Below are 18,157 nucleotides of genomic sequence, written 5' to 3'. Positions count from 1 at the left end.
GCACCAGCACCTGCTGGGGCGCCGGCTGTCGCAGCCCCCGCCGGAGCCTTCACCACAACCCCGAGAGGGCGGGGTGTCATCCCCGTCTCACGAACTTGTCCAAGGCCACGTGAGGGACAGAGCCGGGGTTTACCCACCCCCGTCTTCCATGTGTTTAGGGATTAGTTCTGCTCCTGCCCTCGGCGGCCTTGGGAGACAGGCATGGCAGTCCATCACACCCACTTCACAGACACGAAAATGAAGGCCCAGAGACCTGCCCACGGTGACACGGTGGCCGAGCTGGACAGAAGTTGCTTCACCAAGTGGACAGACCTGCTGGGCAGATGGTCCTAAGCCTCTCTCCACTCCCATGCCTCCAGCAATGAGGAGCCCCCCACAGGCCACACAGCCCTGCCCAGGCTGACCGGCTCTGCTTATAAGCCACGGAGCCGCCTCGGTGGGCTGAGACCCCTTCCGGGGAGGGGACCAGGGAGTGAGCTCCCCCTTCCTTCCCTGTCCCTGCCCCCCCACCCCCCGCCCCTCCCCGCTTCTTCAATCACCCATAATTTGAAAACTCATTGTATTTGGCCAAAGTGTCTGATTCCCAGATGTCCGCAGGCCGCAGTGCCCAGTGCGACAGCCGGAGTGGGGGCGTCGATGACGCGGGGGGATAAGGCTGCCAGCAGGGAAGAGAGCCCGGGCGGATGGTCCCCGGGAAGGATGCTCCAGCCGGGAGACGCTCCAGACGCCACCGCTTCAGCCACTGCTGAGCACAGGGGCCACGGTCCCACCGCCTGTGGGCGAGCCAGTCTCAGGAACCCCCACCCACAGGAAGAGGCGCCCGAGGGGAGCCTCCTAGAGTCCTGGGCAGGGGTGGTAGCCGCCTCCCCGGGCCCCACAGCACCTTGGACGCCCCCCTCCCCGTTATAGCAGTTCTGAACTGAGTGTGGTGTGTCCTGGCCTCTCACCCCACCAGGCTGAGCTCTCCGTGGGCAGCGCGTAGCCATCCTCCTCTGTGCCTGGCGCCCTGCCTGGGGCAGATGCTCAGGGGCAGGGCAGCCTCGGAGGGAGTGAGACCCCTGTCAGTGGGAGGCATCAAGGAGGCTGAGGCGGGATTTCTGCGCCGGAGGCTGCGCAGCCCCCTCCCCACCCTGCACTCCCCGTCCTCTCCTTTTCAACATGCACCGCTCCGCATGCATGTACTCAGCACCCCCTCACTGGGTGAGGCCTACACTGGCTCTGGGAACCCCAAAAGAAGAAGACAAGGCCCCTGCCCCCCAGAAACTAAGAGCACACTCCTGCCTGCCCGACCACATACGTGCACGCATTCACACGGGCATCCCTTCCCGCACCCTACACACCACCACACGTGACACCCACCGGGCCCGCCAGGCCGGCAGCAGCGGGCACGGCCCACCCACTCACCCGCAAGGCGCCTCTCACCTCCCCCGTGCCCCTGGGAAGCTCACAGGCTCCTTCTCGGAGTGATGTTTGCAGTGCAGGGGTTTTTAATGCTCAGGGTTAGAAAGGAAGGAAGCCAGTTATGTTAAAATAGTTGTCAAAATATTTTTTACAAAAACAAATTTGTGATAGAGAACTATACGAGCTCCATTGTCAACACAGTGAGCAGGTGGAGCGGCGGTGGGGCGGGACGTCGGCTGGGGAGCAGCGGTGACTCCGGTGACAGTCCCGGGGCTGCCACCACCCCTCCGTGGTTTGTTACCTCCGTTGGCGACAGAGAGAAATGCTACGTTTCAGTCAGAGGTCAGGGAGGAGAAACGTGCGACCTGTCCCCAGCCAGGTTCACGACCCCGGGCTTCAGACCTTTGTAGAAGCCCTCTCTCCCTTGGACTCCGGGGACCCCACAAGGCCCTGGGCAGGTCCTCCTCCTACTTTGTGGGTTCCGCCCCTTAAATGCTCCCAAGCCTCCAGGCTCCCCTCTCCTGTCCCTGACCTCACACCCGCTCCCCAGCCTGTCCCAGCCCCAGGCTTACTCCCTGCTGAGCAGCAGGCCTCCCAGACACCCCGGGACATCCCTAGGAACCTCAGATTCGCCGGGTCCAAAATGGGTGTGTCGTACTCTCCCCAGACCACCAAATCCCCCTGTCCTTCCCACCCCTGTGAATAAACCCCAACCACCACCAATCCCGGAAGCTGTCCAGCCTAGAACCCTCCAGTCTCCCTCTCCCCGGGGCCACACCCATCTCAGAGACCTGTCCATCTCAGCACCTGAATCTCCCCTCTCCATCTACTCCTCAGCATCTCCACTGCCCCAAGCAGACAGCACTCTCTCTCTCTCTCTCGCTCACGAGTCTCCTCCTCCACCCTGGCCTCCTATGACACATCCTCCACACAGCACCCAGGGGGGCTCCTTCAAAACCAAAGGGCATCTGTGGCTCCCTATGACTTCCAGAGAGTTTCCAAACTCCTTGGCTTGGCATTCAAGGCCTTTGTATAAGAGTTCTTGGCTAGACAGTGGAGAAGGTAGGTGGGTAAATGCATGAATGTAAGGGTTGGGTAGATGGATGGGTGGGTGAATGGAGAACTGGAAAGATAGACAAATGGATAGATGGATAAGTAGGTGGGTAGATAAACGGATGGGTGGGTGGGAGCCTTCTCTACCTCTCTCCTGGAAAAGCCAGGCACAGCCTGTGGGCAGGCTGCTCTGTCCACCTCCACCCCAGCCCGCCTCCCCCGAAGCCCTCACACTCACACAGCACCTCACAGTCACCAGCCTCCTCCTCCTGCTTTCCAATCGAGATGGAAACGGGCGCCCAGAGAGGCCGGGTTGTTTGCTGGGTGTCACACAGCAGTGGGCTGAGCAGCAGGCCTCCCTGAATGTCAGGAAGTGAACTTGGGGAGAGAAGAGGGAGTCGGAGGAGCAGAGCTCCACAGGACAGATGGGGACGGAATGGGGAAGGCGGCCCCACAGGAGAGCTGCAGCGAGGTTCGCAGGAAGACATTCCGGCTGATTAAAAAGACATATTGATTTCTCTCCGAGGGACACAAACGGGGCTGTTTTTCTCCCAACAGGATGGCGACGCGGTCTGAGGGCGGCCGCGGGTCAACGCTGTCTTCTCACACAGAAGCCAGAGCCCAGGCCCGATGGACGAGTAAAAATCCAATCATGTTTTAAATGCCCCAGGAGGGGCGAACTCCTCATTAGCCAGCCAGCCCTCTTCCTAATTCTCTGCTCTAGATCAATTACTACAAGACTTCCTGGCAGGCCTCCCGGGGCCCTCGGGGCAGCGCCGGCCAGGGCTCTGGCCACACCGCACTCAGTCATCGGCAGGCTGGGTGGCCTGGACAAGCACTTCACCTCGCTGGGCCTCATCTGTCCCGTGGACAATCCCTACTGCCAGCATGAGCTGCACCCAGCGTGCAGTAGGTCCCTAATGCCCACCAGTGCCCTTCCAGACACAGTCTTCCCCTTTGCCTTCCAGAATCTGGACACCAAATGTCCTTCCATACTCAGCCCACACTCCAGGCTGTTATCAGAGTCCCCGGCGACTTCCGCTCAGCTCCGAGCCCTCGACCAGGCTGTTCCACTCAAGTCAGGAACAGCGTCCAACACATAGCTGTCTTCAGTAATCACTTGCTAAATGAATGAATGCATCAATCCATCAATCATCAATCAACCAACCAACCAATATCTGTTGCAAGAGCCTCCTGCCCGGTCTCCAGACCTCGTTCTCTCTCCCTGAAGCAGCCTTCATTTTACTCCAGGGGCAACCATTCTAGTAAATGAATTTTCCCATGCCCCATCTCTGACAGACACCCACCAATGGCTTCCTAGTGCCCACACAATCAAGCAGCAGCTCTAACAGCCTGTCTCACACTGTTCCAGCCACACTAAACACCGTTCTGTCCTCAACACTGTTCCTTCTGCCTAGAATACCATTCCTCCACTGGTCTCCTGGAAAACTCCTACTCACGCAGCAAGACCCAGGCCAAATGCCCGCAGGCTGGTCAGGGGCAGCTTCTGCACCTGCGCTCTCTTTACACAGACATTTCCATGTGACAGTCCCTGAGACCGCCCTGTGGGCCAGGCTCTCTCTGGCCACCCCGCTGCCCTGCAGCATCCGCTCGCCGCCATGAGCACCCCCCGGGCACAGCTCGACGCTGACTTTTACTTTGGAGAAAAACAACCTTCTCTACAGCAGATGGAGGGAAACGGACAATTTCCCAGACATGTGTTGCTCCTTCCAGCACACTTGTCGCCCGTCTGGGTGTTCCCATTAGGCCAGGGCTGAAGGGGAGGGGACAGCCTCCCCCAGAGAACCCCTTCCCCAGCCATAAGCAGGCTGGGTGGGCACAGCACTGGCCGGAGAAGCTGGAGTCCTAGGCTCCAGCCCACCCTGGCATTGCCCACTACTTAACGTGGGTAAGTCACACTCCCTTCCTGGGCCTCAGTCTCCCCAGCTGTACAATGGGGAGTTAGCACCCCGCCCCCAGCCTGCCACTGCTCAGGAGGTGCTGGGAGAATCTAAGAGGACAGCCAGAGGGAGCCTGGGAGGCTTCAGTCCAGGCGAGGGGAGACTAATCTGGGGGTGACCGAGAGCCCCTGAAGTCTCTGCGTGAGGAAAGAATAAACAAAGGAAGGAAGGCAGCCAGGCGGGCAGGGCCGGGGACACAGCCCCTCCTGGCACACAGCACTCGGCAGTGTCTGCACAGCGGGGGGAAGCAGGTCTGGAAGAAAGAGTGAGTCCAGGGGAGAAGTGATCCCCCAAAGTGACACAGCTTTGGGCTCCTGGCCAGGGGTCTGTCCCCTGTGCAGGGGAAGAGAGGGAGGGTGACACCAGCCGTCACGTGGGACAGGAGGGGTGAGATCCCGGGAGCTGCCCGTTTCCATGGAAGAGATGGAAGGACTCAGCCCCAAATGCTCCCGATGGCCACACACAGGGAGAGGGCTCAGGACAGGAGGGATGGGGTGAGGGGAGGGGAGCTTCCTGACAGTCAGGAGCCCTCAGAAAGGTCCCCGAGGCTTGATCCGGGGCCCGAGACCCGCGAGGTGCGGCAGGACTGAGAGGCAGCCTGCGGAGGTCACCGGGGCAGCCGGGCCTCTCAGACCATCAGCAAGGACCTGGGGCCCAGCTGCCCACCGGCCCTCAGGACCCTGGGGGCTCCCGCCAGCTCCCTGTCAGCCCCAGCTCGCAGACGGCTGCCCTCGGCACGCAACAGTTTGCCCGATCAATTCTTGCCCCGGCTTCTCACTTGACCCCTTGACGTTGCCAACCAGAGTCACTGTGACGCCCATTTCACAGATGAGCAAACAGAGGCTGAACAAAGGCAAGAGACTGGTCCACGGCCGCCGGGCCACGAAGCCAGGACAGGTCTGCGTTCATGCAGCGACCAAGCCACAGACCCTGGGCCACCTCTGAGTCCTCTCCTTCCAACACCAACCCCACGGCAGCCACACCTCCACTTGGACCCTCCTCTCGAGGTGAGGCCCTGCCGGCACCTGGGCCACCATCATTGCTCCATCCCACAGGCGCCTTCTCACGGAGGCCTCCCCGGGAGCCAGAGTGACCTCCCTGCACAGAACGGCCGTGGCTGCCCTCTGCACATGGTAGCACACGGCCCGCCTCAGTAAAGCTTGTTGAAGGACCTCATGAGTGGAGTGAATGATGGGTGAACAGGAGCCCTTCACCCCCTCAGTAAGCACCAGAACCCTCACAGCGAACAGCTGAGGATGAGACCGAGGCCCAGCCCTCTTCCTGTCCCAGGATGGGCGAGGTCAGAGGGTCCCGAGGCAGGGATCTAGGTCAGGTTGATTGGAAATGAGAGTACCCACAGAGCCCGCCCTAGCAAGCCGAGGGCCGGAGCCAGGCAGGGGGCAGAAGCAGGCAGAAGGGGGCAGAGGGGCAGACGAAAAGCAGGAGCCCAGCGGCAAAGGCACAGGCCGAGCGAGCCCTCCACCAGGAACGTGGAGCCCAGGAGACACCACTGAGACACCTCATGGGAAGCCAATACCCGGGCAGCCCTTCTGGGCCTCGCTACCCGACTCTCCCATCCTGCAGACAGGGAGACTGAGGGCTAACGAGGGGGGTGACTTGGCCAAGGTCCCTGGCAGCTGGCCGCCTCCTGCCTCCCCACCCAGACTGGCAACATCCCCCTGCCCAGCAGAGAGGCAGCCTTCACAGACGACTGGCTTCCCGCCGTGCATGGATGACTCGTGCATGGATGATTTGCAAGCAGCACAAGTGCTGGCTCAGCCCTGGCAGGAGGGGGAGGCAGGCCAAGGATGCCGGGGGGGGGGGGGGCCACAGCACGGTGGCCTCAGAATGTAGATGCTAGAACCCACAGAGACCGGCCTGGAACTGGGAAGCAAACCTCCCTGCCCTGTGGGGTGTGGAGAACCCGTGCTGCCCCAGGCTCTCCCGGGCCTGGATAAAAGCTGAGGCTGGGGGTGCAGAGCAATGGAGGACTTCATCCCAGCTCTACCACTCCCTGGCTGTGCAACCCTGGAAAAAGTGACGGCACCGCTCTGAGCCTCACTATCTGCGTGTGTAAAAGGGGGCACCTCTGGGTGGTGATAAGGGTTGAAGGGGATGATGCAGGCAAAGAATGCAGCGCAGTACGTGCCTGAGCTCCTCCTCTGTGCCGGGTCTACAGGAACCATCTAACCGTCTAACCCTCCCGTTACAGAGATAAGGAAACTCAGGCTCGGGGTCGGGAAACCAGAGCGAGCACACGCACACGCACCCCTGGCCTTTCTCCCCTGGCCCCCGGTTACACTAAGAAAGGCTCTCAACATCTGATCTGGGTGGAAAATAGGTTTCCAACTGATTAGTTCTGCGGCTGGGGGCGCCCGCTGGAGGATGCCGTGATGGATTAGCCATGTCTGCACGGGTGAGGGCATGGCTACCAGCAGCATAACCGGCACAAATTTACCTAAATAACGGATTCCGAATCTGATTTTCCCTGGAAACAATGTCCTCTGAAAGCACTGTGTTCTATCTAAAGACTTGATGCCCAGTGTCTTACTGAACCCACCACGAGCAGAGGGTTTGCTCAGACACACAAGGGGCCCCGCTCACCTTTTGGGCACAGAAAATGAGAATGGCGGCCGCCCTGCGCCGCTTTGTCTAGTCTGCCCGCTCCACCTTCACATGTTCCCTCTGCAGCTGCTCTGGTCTTCGCTGCCATCCCGGGGATGTGGGGACGGCCACCCTTTCTGTCAACTGGGGAACCTGGGGCTCAGAGAGGTTAAGAAACTGGCCCGCCCTCGTCAGTTTTTCTCAGTGGTTAGAGTGTCGGCCCTTGGACTGAAGGGTCACGGGTTCGATTCCGGTCAAGGGCATGGACCTCAGTGGCAGGCTGAATCCCTAGCCCCGGTTGGGGTGCGTTTGGGAGGCAACCAATCGGTGTGTCTCTCTCACATTGATGTTTCTCTCTCTCTCTGTCTCTCCCCCTCGCACGCCCCCCCACCACCACTCTCTCTAAACATCAATGGGGGGAAATATCCTAGGGTGAAGATTAACAAAACAAAAACAAAAGAAGAAACTGGCCCATGGCCACACAGCAAAGCAGAGGCAGAACCAGCCCCTGGGTCTGCCTGACTCGGGTCCACACACCAAGCCACTCCCCCAGGAGTCCAACAGGGCAACCAAGCCTCCGACATCTCAGACCCAGAGACCTCCCAGCCGCAGCCCCAGCTGCCGACGCCTGCGCCAGGCCGGCAGGCAGACAGCACTGCTGCCATGCGGGTGAACGGCCCGCTCCCCGCGCCAGCCCAGGGTTCTCCGGTGAGTCAGGTGGTGACTCAGGTCTGGCCTGGCTGGCTGAGGAGCTGAGTCAGGGAGCACGGAGCCTGCAAGGGCCGCTGGCTCCGAGCCAGGGCCCCTCAGCACCAGGGACCGCGTGCGGAGGACAGCCTGTCTGGGGCCGACCTCCCACGCTGCCCCGGGCCCGCTGGGCTGACCCTGCGCCTCCCACCCGCGTTCCTCGGGGCCCTCGATGGGGAGCAGACTCCTGCAGAGTCTGGGGAGGTGAAGGGTCATTCCTGGTTGTCACAATGATGGAGGAGCACTGCCTACTATTATCACCACACGTCCTGTCAGGGACAGGCAGCCAGGACCACAGAGCAGGAGCACAGCCCAAAAGCCAACAGTGCCCACTGAGGGGCACCGGTCAGCACTGTCCCTCCCTGAGCTCCCTCGCAGGGAGGAGTCCTAGAGCCCTCAGCATCTGATCAAAGACACTCACACACACACACCCAAGCCCCCTAAAACCCAGCCTGAGCACCCCACGGTCGAGTCTCTGCTGCAGGAGCCCCTGTGGACACCAACATCTGCTGGTAGACACCCCCCTTGGCCTCTCTCCCACGGACCCACTCGGGCTGTGAAATCTCAGCATCGCGTTCACAGGGCCCAGAAACACGGGTCCTCCGGCTCCCAAACAAGCACTGCGGCCGCCGGACACGTATTTGAAACCGAACTTCACAGTTTGGGGCTCACAGAAGCCTAGAATGTTGGTGTCACTGAACTTTAAGTGTGAGCCTTAGACTCAGTCGCAGAGTCTGGAATCTGAGTCGTCAGGTCTCTGGTCCAGAAGACGGCTCAGCGGTTAGGTGGCCACTTCAAGCCGAGACCTCCATCCCTCGCGCCAGCCTCGGCAGCCTCTGGCTGTGGGCCCCGGGGAGGCCGAAGGTGCTCTGAGCAGGTCCCAGTGCTGGGGTGTCCTCCTAAAGAGGGGCCCACAGCTCTGCACTCCACCCACTCCAGCAGAGACCCTCAGGGTTCCCAGATCTGGAGCGGGGGCGAGGGGGGGGGGGGCGGTTCCAGGGCCCATCATCACCTCAACTCCCAACTCAGCAGGGAGGCCAGCAGACGTGGGCTCACCATGTGCCTCCCCCAGCCTTTCTGGGGTGGCCTCATCACCCCCGCCTGCACCCAGGCACCCCAGGCATCTAGGATGGGGCTCAGGTCCCATGCTGTGTGGCCTCAAGCACCAGTAAGGACTCTGTCCTGCTTGATGGACCCCAAAACCATAAGGCCACCAAGCCTGGGTCCCAAAGCCTCCTCCTCAGCAGCCCCCAGCCGCAGGCTCACCTCTGCAGCCCATCCTCATATCACGGCTCAGTGGTCCGCCTAAAGCAGGCCTCACCACATCGCCTCCCTGCTTTAAACTTCGCCGGGTCTCCACGGCCCTCAGGACGCGGGCCAGCTCCTCACTCAGCGCAGGGAGCCTGCATCTCCCACTGCCCCGCCAGCCTCCCCTCCCCTCTCTGCCCCTCACTCACCCGTCCCAGCCACACCAACTGCCCTCAGTCCCTCTCCTCCCCAGGCCTTCGCTCCTGCCGTACCCCTGTCCCCACTGCCCTCTCACCTAACACCACGCATTACTGGAGGCTCAGCTCAGACACTGCCGATGTCTGCCCAGCGAACACCGAGGAGCACCGTGGCTGTGCCTGGTGCTGGGCGCTGGGGTCCAGCAGTGAACATGACCAGCTCAGTCCGTGTCCTAGTTACGTGGTGGCACCCCCGGAGGAGGCCGATGTGAGGTGCAGGTAGTGACAACCAACAGAGTGGCTGAGGGGAAATCCCAGAGGGCTGCCCTGAGGAGGTGACACCAGCTGTGATTTGAAGGATGCAACAAAGGACTTGCCCAGGTGAAGAGAGAAGGGAAGGTCGTTTCAGACAAAGGGAAGAGCATGTGAGAGGGCCCTGAAGCCTAGAAGAGCACAGAGGACGCAGCGTGGAGAGGCTGGTGAGGGGCACACAGGGTCTGGTGGGCTGGGTCAGGACTTGGGCTAAGGGCAGCGGGAAATGGTTTCGGGTCTGAAGCAGGGGGGTGACATGAGCAGACGAGAGGCAACAGTGAAGGCAGGCAGATTCGTGAGGGGCTGCTTGCCGCTGCCTTGGGCCCCAAACTGATGCCTGGGGCCCATGCCCATGGGTCCCCATCTCAGCTCTCATCCATCAGATGGTTCAGTCCCTGGGAGCTGCTGGGCCATGGGCCAGGATCTGATTTAACTCCGTCCTCAGTTCCAGTGCAGAGCTGGGGTTCACCCCTGAGGGCTCCCTGGGCCAGCCGGCCACTGGCAGTCAGCAACTTCTAGAATGTCCCCATCAGCAGGTCCTCATCAGTCCGACCTCCATGCCCGATGCCTCCCCAGACCCACCACTGAGCTCTCTCCCCACCAACCAGGCATGGCCAGCGGCCTCAGGCCTCCCAACCAGGGCAGGCGTGGCCGGCGGGCTCATCAGGGAACAGGGGGGCCCAGGCAGGGCCCCGACAAGCCCAGGCCACACGAAGGATATGGGTTACACACCATCTTGATACACCAGTTCCGGGGGCTGGTGGTCTGTCGCAGGCAGAAGAAGGCAACGGGTGCCAGGTCCGGGTGAGGGACGTCTGTGTTGGCTCCATCCTGGGGCTCCTCCAGGCCCGGAGGGGAGGGCGGGGGGCTCCGGGGCCCTGGCTGCTCTGTGACTAACGGCTCAGGGGCCAGGGCCACAGCAGAAGAGGGCGGCGGGCAGCTCTCAGCCATGTCAGCGCCGAGCAGGGAGCCTGGGGGAGAAAAGAAGTGACTGGGACACGCTCCCCAACCAGCCTCCCCGAAAGGCAGCAGCCCAACCTCAGGCTGCAGGCCCCAAACCTCGCCCCCTGGGCCCTCAGTTCTTTCCTAACCTCTGGCCATGAGGGGAGGAACGAACTGCGGGCCCAGATGCCTCCGAGTGGGAATCCACGTCCAGGCTGGGTGGTCCAGGGCAAGTCCGGTCAACCTCAATTCGAGGAGATGAAGAGTGGGGGGAGCAAAACCTCAGATTGTGCCATGGCTGGTTTGGCTCAGTGGATAGAGCGTCAGCCTGTGGACCGAAGGGTCCCAGGTTCGATTCCAGTCAAGGGCAAGTACCTCAGTTGCAGGCTCCTCCCCGGCCCGGCCTGGGCTCCTGCAGGAGGCAACCAATCGGTAGGTTTCTCTCACATCAATATGACTCTCTGTCTTTCCTTCTCTCTTCCACTCTCTCTAAAAATCAATGGAAAAATATCCTCAGGTGAGGATTAAAAATAATAATTTTTAAAAAAACACTTAGATTGCAGTTGTGATATTAGTTGTGTATTTATTTTATTATGAGACTAGAGTTGTGTATTCATTGCATCATCAAAGGTAAGGAAAATTCGCAAGAAAAAAGGGAAAGTTACTATAAAGACAGACATTATTGCCCGGATGACACGTGTTACAAAGGGAGAAGTTGGGGTGCTGTAGGGCCAGAAACCGGGGGGCCTGGGCAAGCAGAGAGGAACTCAGGGAAGGCTCCCCGGGGACAGCTGAGCTGAGCCCTGCATTGGAGCCCAGGGTCCCCCACCACGGCCTCACAGAGCTGACAACCCAGAGACCTTAGGCACCAACCTCTGGTTTACAGATGGAGAAACTGAGGCCCAGAGAAGGGACAGAACAGATAACACAACCAGGTACAGCAGAGACAGGACTCCCTCGGGGCCAGCTTCCAGGGTGTCCGACCTGTGCGGCGCCCAGGGCCCCACGCTCAGAGGGCCTACGCTTGCTTTAATGCTCTGCTGTCACCAACCTGAAACTTAATAACTTTTGATCTGGGCCCTGCAAATCGTACAGCCAGTCCTGACTCCACCTCTGGGGTGCTTCCACACCCTGGTCTTGTCCGAGGCTCACAACAACCCCAGCAGGGTTATTGTACCCATTTAGCAGACAGAGAAACTGAGGCCCCGAGAAGGGCGCGCCATGCCAGGTCCACACACTGGGGCATGTTGAGAGGCCAGATTCCCAGCACCAGCCCTCCAGACGCAGCGATGACTGACCGTGCCTCGCTTGTCCCCCTCTACCGCTGGACAATGCCCCTCACCATCGCCTCCAAGAGGCTACCAACCCCTGAGTCTTTCTCCACGGGGTTCTCCTGAACCCCAGAACCCTGCCAGTGCCAGGCTGGGCAGTGGGAGTTGGAGATGAGGCCCGAATGCCTCGCACCCACCCGGCTGCCACCCGTGGCTGCTGAGCCGTCTGCTGAGCTGCCCAGAGCTGATGCATTTGGACATTTCCCTGGCTCCCGGGGACAACAGGCGGGAGTTGGCACTGCCTGTCACTTCGCCCGGTTGGTCAGGGAGGCACCGTTTCCTCTCAAGCTTAAGGCTTTGCTCTTGGTTCCAGAAAAACAACCACAGGCCTTACATAAGCTCCTAGGCACCTCGGCCGCCACGTGCCAACCCCTGGGCTGAACACTTCCTCCCTGGGGTGGCTCCAGGTCTGCCCACACTGTGCCAGCCTCGGAGTCCACAGGTCCCTCACTCCAGCCAAACGCACCTCCTCAGGTCCCGGAGGGCTGGCTGCCTCCTCTGGGCCTCTCCCTGGAGCACTCGCTCCTTCCTCTCCCGTGCCCTGTTCTCCCAGGCCCTGGAGATTCATTCATTTGTCCAAAAATATTTCCTGAGCACCTACTATGTGCAGAGGCTGTGCAGGCTACGCTGGTGAATGAGCCAGACTTGGCACCAGCCCTCATCCACAATGCCAGCACTCCAGCAAGGGAAAAAGACACGAGTCAATTAATCTCTCTCCCTGGGTTTCCATCGCTCTTATCACTACCAAGCACACCGTCTCATTTATGTATTTCCATCTTTATGATTTAGTGTCTGTCTCCTCACCTGAAAGAAAGCTGTAAGACAGCAGGGACTCTGGTCTGTTTAGTTCACTGCTGTGTCCCCCCAGTGCCTGGAACAGTGCCTGGAACATACTAGGTGCTCAATAAATATTTCTTGACTAAAGTAATAAGAAGCGCTGGGGAATAAATAAACAAGAGAGAAAGGTGGAAGTGGGGAGAAACCACCTTGTCCTCTCTAAAGAAAGAGACATTTAAGATAAAAACAGGAGTCAGAAGCCCAGCCGGTGTGGCTCAGTGGTTGAGTATCAACCCATGATTCCTCATCAGAGCACATCTCTGGGTTGCAGGCTCGATCCCCAGTAGGGGGCGTGCAGGAGGCAGCCGATCAATGATTCTCCCTCATCATTGATGTTTCTATCTCTCTCTCCCTCCCCTTCCTCTCTCCGAAATCAATAAAAACATATTTAATAAAAAACAAGAACCATAAGGTATGATCATGGGGGATCTGTGGAAAGACACTCTGGGTAGAAGGAATCGCATATGCAAAGTCTGGGAAGCTGGAGTAACCTCGGTGCGTTTAAGGAACAGAGATGAGGCCAGGCTGGCTGAGCCTGGGGCAGGGCGCGGGGTGGGAGTGGAGAGTTCAGCAGGGCCCGTTGTGAGGCCATAGAAGCAGCTTGCGTTTCAGTCCGAGTGCGACAGGATCCGTGGAAGGGGTTTATGTAAGGAGGGGTGTGCTCTGGTCTGGGCCTTTAAGCCATCCCTCCGAGGGTTGGAAGGGAGGTGGATGGAGGGCCAGGGGTGGGGCAGGGAGGGCCACCTGAGGCTGGAGAAATGGGCTGGCTGAGGCTGGGATGCTGGTGGAGGTGAGAAGGGAATGAATTTGAGATAAATTGTAGAGGCCAGAAGAGCCAGGCTTTATATTGGCCCCCAAGGCCACCTCACCCAGTACCACCAAAACCCTTCCTGCACCCACACAGGTGGACAGAGCTGCCCTGGCCTCTGGGGTCACATGTGATCATGCCCTCTCCTCACTCCCTGTTTAAAGCTGTCTCAGTGGGTTGATGTCCTTTGTCTTCTCACCTCTCCGCCCCCCTCACTGTGGGGCTACTTCTGATCACAACTGCCAAGGCCACCCCAGCACACACCCCAGTGACCACCCCTCCTCCACCCTCTGACCTGTTCCCCAGTGACCACCCCTCCTCCACCCTCTGACCTGTTCCCCAGTGACCACCCCTCCTCCACCCTCTGACCTGTTCCCCAGTGACCACCCCTCCTCCAGCCTCTGACCTGTTCCCCAGTGACCACCCCTCCTCCAGCCTCTGACCTGTTCCCCAGTGACCACCCAGACTTGCTCCCTCTTCCCAATTCCCTTTGCCTGTGCCTATAGCCCAGCGCCTGTCACCAGCTGCCCACGTGCCTCTGGCTGGAAGCCCTTGGGGATTGGCAGCCGGGCCCACCTGGGCACCATCCTGTGGGCAGATGGAGCCTCGCTGAGTCGAGAGAACTTGCGCTAAGTGGCAGCACTGGTAGATTCAAACTAAGGTCCATCTGGCCCCAGAGTCACAGCTGCCTCCACACGCCAGCGTCCTTCCTCTGGACGCTCCCGGGGAGGGCCCACCAGGGAGTGGGTGGTAACTGGGCTGGCCTCCATCAGCAGGGGCTGGGGCAGAGCAGCACCCCCCCCCCCCATGCCTTGGGCATACACCCAGGCTGGTGGTAATGATGGTGGTGATAGAGGACTCCAACAGCCTCTGCAGTCTCAGCTGTCCTCCCTTTAAAGCTCAGCTCCCTTCCTGCCTGCCTCACGGGCCCTTGGGCATACATGATGTGGATGGGCAGGCTCTCTAGGACCCATGGAGGTGGATGTCCAAGCATGCATGGAGCCAGCTAAGCCATCCCCAGGGGCTGCCACCCCCACCCTCTCTCCACATCACTACTATCTCTACCACCATCATCACCACCACGATCACCAACACCATCACTATTACCATCATCTCCATCACCATCACCTCCATTGACACCATCACCATCACCTCCATCGACACCATCACCACCACCTCCATCAACACCATCATCATCAGCTCCATCGACACCATCACCACCATCACCATCACCTCTATCACCACCACCATCACCTCTATCACCACCACCATCACCTCTATCACCACCATCATTACCACCATCACAATCACCACCATCACCTTTACCTCAATCACCATTACCTCCATCATCACCATTATCATCACCATCACCCCTATCATCATCACCACCATCACCACCTCCATCACCACCATCACCATCATCTCCATTACCATCATCTCCATCACCACTATCACCACTATCACCACCATCACCATCATCTCCATCACCTCCATCACCACTATCACCACCACCATCCACCATCACCTCCATTACCATCACCAGCATCATGGAGGCTCTATGTCTGACTGTGCCAGGCAATGGGCAAAGGGCTTTCTATGCATTGTCTATGTCGATTCCCACACAGCCCCATGATGTACAGGCCATGGTTATTCCTACTTATGTGGAAGGAGACTGGGGCCCAGGGAAGTCCAGCAGTTCTCAAACTCACCCATGTGGTACAGGGCAGAGTCTGGTTCCCAGCTCAGGCCACTCCTAAGCCCAAGCTCTGACCCATTGCAGGCACCACTGTGGGACAGGGACAGGTGCCCTGAAACCAGGCCTTTCCTCGCGGCTGAGTCACCAGGCAGTAGAGTTATAGCTGCTGGTCCAGCGAAGACTCCCAGTGTGGGCAGAGAGACCGTTCAAGTGTCCCGGCGTCTGTGGGGAACCTCCTGGAATCTTCCAGCTGGTACCGCGAAGGCCTTGGAATGAGGTGTAGGGAGGCCTGAGCCTGCACAGCTTGGGGTCTTGGTGGAGAAAGACCTGAGGCCTGGCCTGGTCACCCCAGACGGTGTGTGTGTGTGTGTGTGTGCGTGTGTGTTCACAGGCACACACAGGCAGGCAACTTGCTTATTCCTTTGTCAACAACCACATATCAGCTAATGTCACAGCTAGAAAAACAAGCAACAAATTCATTCTGAGAACACGAGAATCCAGGACACTCAAATCATAATATCTTAGAATCACTCAGAACCTCAGAGGCCCAAGATATTAACTACAATAAGCTTAGACTCTATAGTGTGGTGTTTCAGAGCCTGGGCGCCGGAAGCCGAGACCTGTGCTGGAGTCCCAGCCGACACCGATCCACCAGGCACACGACTCAGCCCGGCAGGGGTCCTCGGTGGCCCTGTCTATACACTGAGGATCACAAATGCTCTGGAGCAGGGCTGCTGTGAGGATGAACTGGGGTCACACACAGGAAGCCCTGGCCACACACCAGACACTGGGCCAGCCACAGGAAGCCCGTGGTGGTTGCCTGCATGTGGGCGCCATCAGCCATGGAATTCCAGAATCCTGGAGCGCGGGAGCCCCAGAACACAGCATCTGGTATCAGACTCTTAGGAGCTCCTGACCTTCACACAGGGAATCTCTGAAAAGATGGACCCCAAAGTGGCCTGATGTTCAGCACACAGTCACACACACAATACACAGATGCACATGATCACACAGACACACGCATGCTCTCTTGCATAGACACACATCTCACTATCACACTCACAGACATACACAATCAGATATACACTCACACACAGATACACACACTCTCACACTGACACACACACACACATAACACCTACTCACACAGATGCACACACCTCCCTCACTCACACACACGCCAGTGCAGAGGCTGCCTATAGAAAAGTCCTTGTGAGGCTGCAGGAACCTGCCTCCCGGAATCTTCCAGCCGCCGTCCCAGAGCCCCTGGAATCCACTGTCTGCTCCCTCTTCCACATGACAGCACTGCAGATGCTTGACGACAGACAGCCCGCCCGCCCCCAGCCTCATCTGCACAGGCCTCTTGTCACCAGCTTCCTCATCCATTCCTTGGGTGACAATTTCCAAATCGTCTGCTCCTTGGGACCCCCTCCCCAGTCACATTCTCCTTTGCCTATTTTCCGCCACAAAGGCGGGACCAGGTTTGCACCAAGTCACCCAGAGCAGAGCAGACGAATCCCCTGCCTGGTTCTGCAGGGAGGCCCTCTCTTGATGCAGCCTGGGAGCCCCATAGCCTGGCTGGCAACCCAATGAGACTGCCGCACCTGTGGGGCATGTGGTCCACTGGTCTCCTCAGATCTTCTTCGGAGGAACTGTAGCAAAGACAAGGCTCCTCTAGAGTACAGACGAATGCCTGCAGTTTGGCCCCTACATGCGTGACCTGACACAAAACGTGCTCTGGTCTGGCCAGCTGAGCCTGCCCACGTACTGCAGCCACTTTGGTCCTGTCACCACAATCAACAGCGAGCCCTCCCAGCTTTTCAGTGTTCAATGAGTTGGGTTGGCAGCCCCTCCTAGGACGGCCAACAAGAGCTGTAGACACCATTCTTTGTCCAACACTGACTATGTGCCAGGCACCTCGTTACAACCCAGTGAAGAAGCGATTTTACTCTCTCCACTTTATAGATGAGGAGACCGAGGCGCAGAGAGGTTAAGGCATTTTCCCAAGGTGAAGAAGTGCTTGGCGAAAGAGCTGGGATTTGGATCTGGGAGGCCCAGACCCAGGTCAGCAGTTAAAGGGCAGGCCACGGACAGGAAGTTGGTGCCCACCACCCAGGGCTCGGACCGAAGAACCCGGCTGCGTTTGACACATGGGGGTGCAGATCATGAAAGGCTGTGAAAGACTAGGTGTTCGGATGCCCTTGAGCAGGCGCTGGGGGCCTGTGGGGCTCTGAACACATGGCTCCCTGTCCATGTGTCTGTCACTAGGCGCCGCCGTCTGTCAGCTCTCAGCCTTATGACAAGTGCCAGCAAGTGAGACTGTTTGCGTCTCCCCCAGAGTGTTTGAACATTTCCCAGCAGGTGACTCTGCTGATCAGTTCTTACTCACTCTGCAGTAATTAGGGCCTCGGGTCTGACTTCAGCTACAAATCAGGGTGAGCCTGGTCCCTGAGGGGAGGAAGGGTGTCCTAGCAGAAAGAGCACTGGGTCTGGAGTCCCAGGGCCCAGGTTCGAGTCCCAGCTCCGCCCTCCCTGCATCATCTAGTCTCATCAAGCTTTGTTGGCTCTTGAGTAAAATGCAAACATGTTTCTCTCTCTATCTCACGAAAAGGATAGCAAGCTAGAAAGGAGATGTAGAAAGTACCTTCGTGAAAGAAAAGCAGTTTCACTGCACCAGGCCCGTGCTGGGCACTGTAGAGACAGTTGTAGGCCTTACAAAACGCTTTAAGGTAGGAGGTACTGTCCCAAGTGTACAAGAAGGGGACGCTCGTGATGCTCAGTGCCTTGGCTGTCTGGGTGGAGCTTGCAATCATGGACTTGCTCATGCCCCTCCTGCCAGGACGGGGGCTGAGTGATGCAGGGAGGAGGCCTAAGTCCCTGGACCACCCGAGAGTGGCACGAGGCCCTCACTGCCCATCAAGGCCCGCGGTCAGCGGCGGGGAGAGGGAAAACCCTGATGCTCTTCTCATAATGCATCATGAGCGAGAGCCCGGGCCAGAGCGCAGGGGGAGGGGATGCTG

General features: G+C 59.0%; 1 protein-coding gene across 1 annotated transcript in view; it reads right to left on the bottom strand.

The window, feature by feature from the left end:
• CACNA1I (calcium voltage-gated channel subunit alpha1 I) overlaps positions 1-10,474 on the bottom strand; it is an 84,461-nt gene extending 73,987 nt beyond the window's left edge. The window contains exon 1 of the mRNA XM_070411167.1: positions 10,245-10,474. Coding sequence (XP_070267268.1) covers positions 10,245-10,474 — 230 coding nt within the window. The remainder of the gene's footprint in view (positions 1-10,244) is intronic.
• Between the last annotated feature and the right edge of the window lie 7,683 nt (positions 10,475-18,157).

Source organism: Myotis yumanensis, unplaced genomic scaffold, assembly GCF_028538775.1.
Source record: "Myotis yumanensis isolate MYYU_CA2020_CCGP unplaced genomic scaffold, mMyoYum1.0.hap1 SCAF_3, whole genome shotgun sequence".
Classification (NCBI taxonomy): domain Eukaryota; kingdom Metazoa; phylum Chordata; class Mammalia; order Chiroptera; family Vespertilionidae; genus Myotis; species Myotis yumanensis.
Note: the sequence above shows the minus strand (reverse complement) of the source record. Positions and strands in the feature narration are given on the sequence as shown.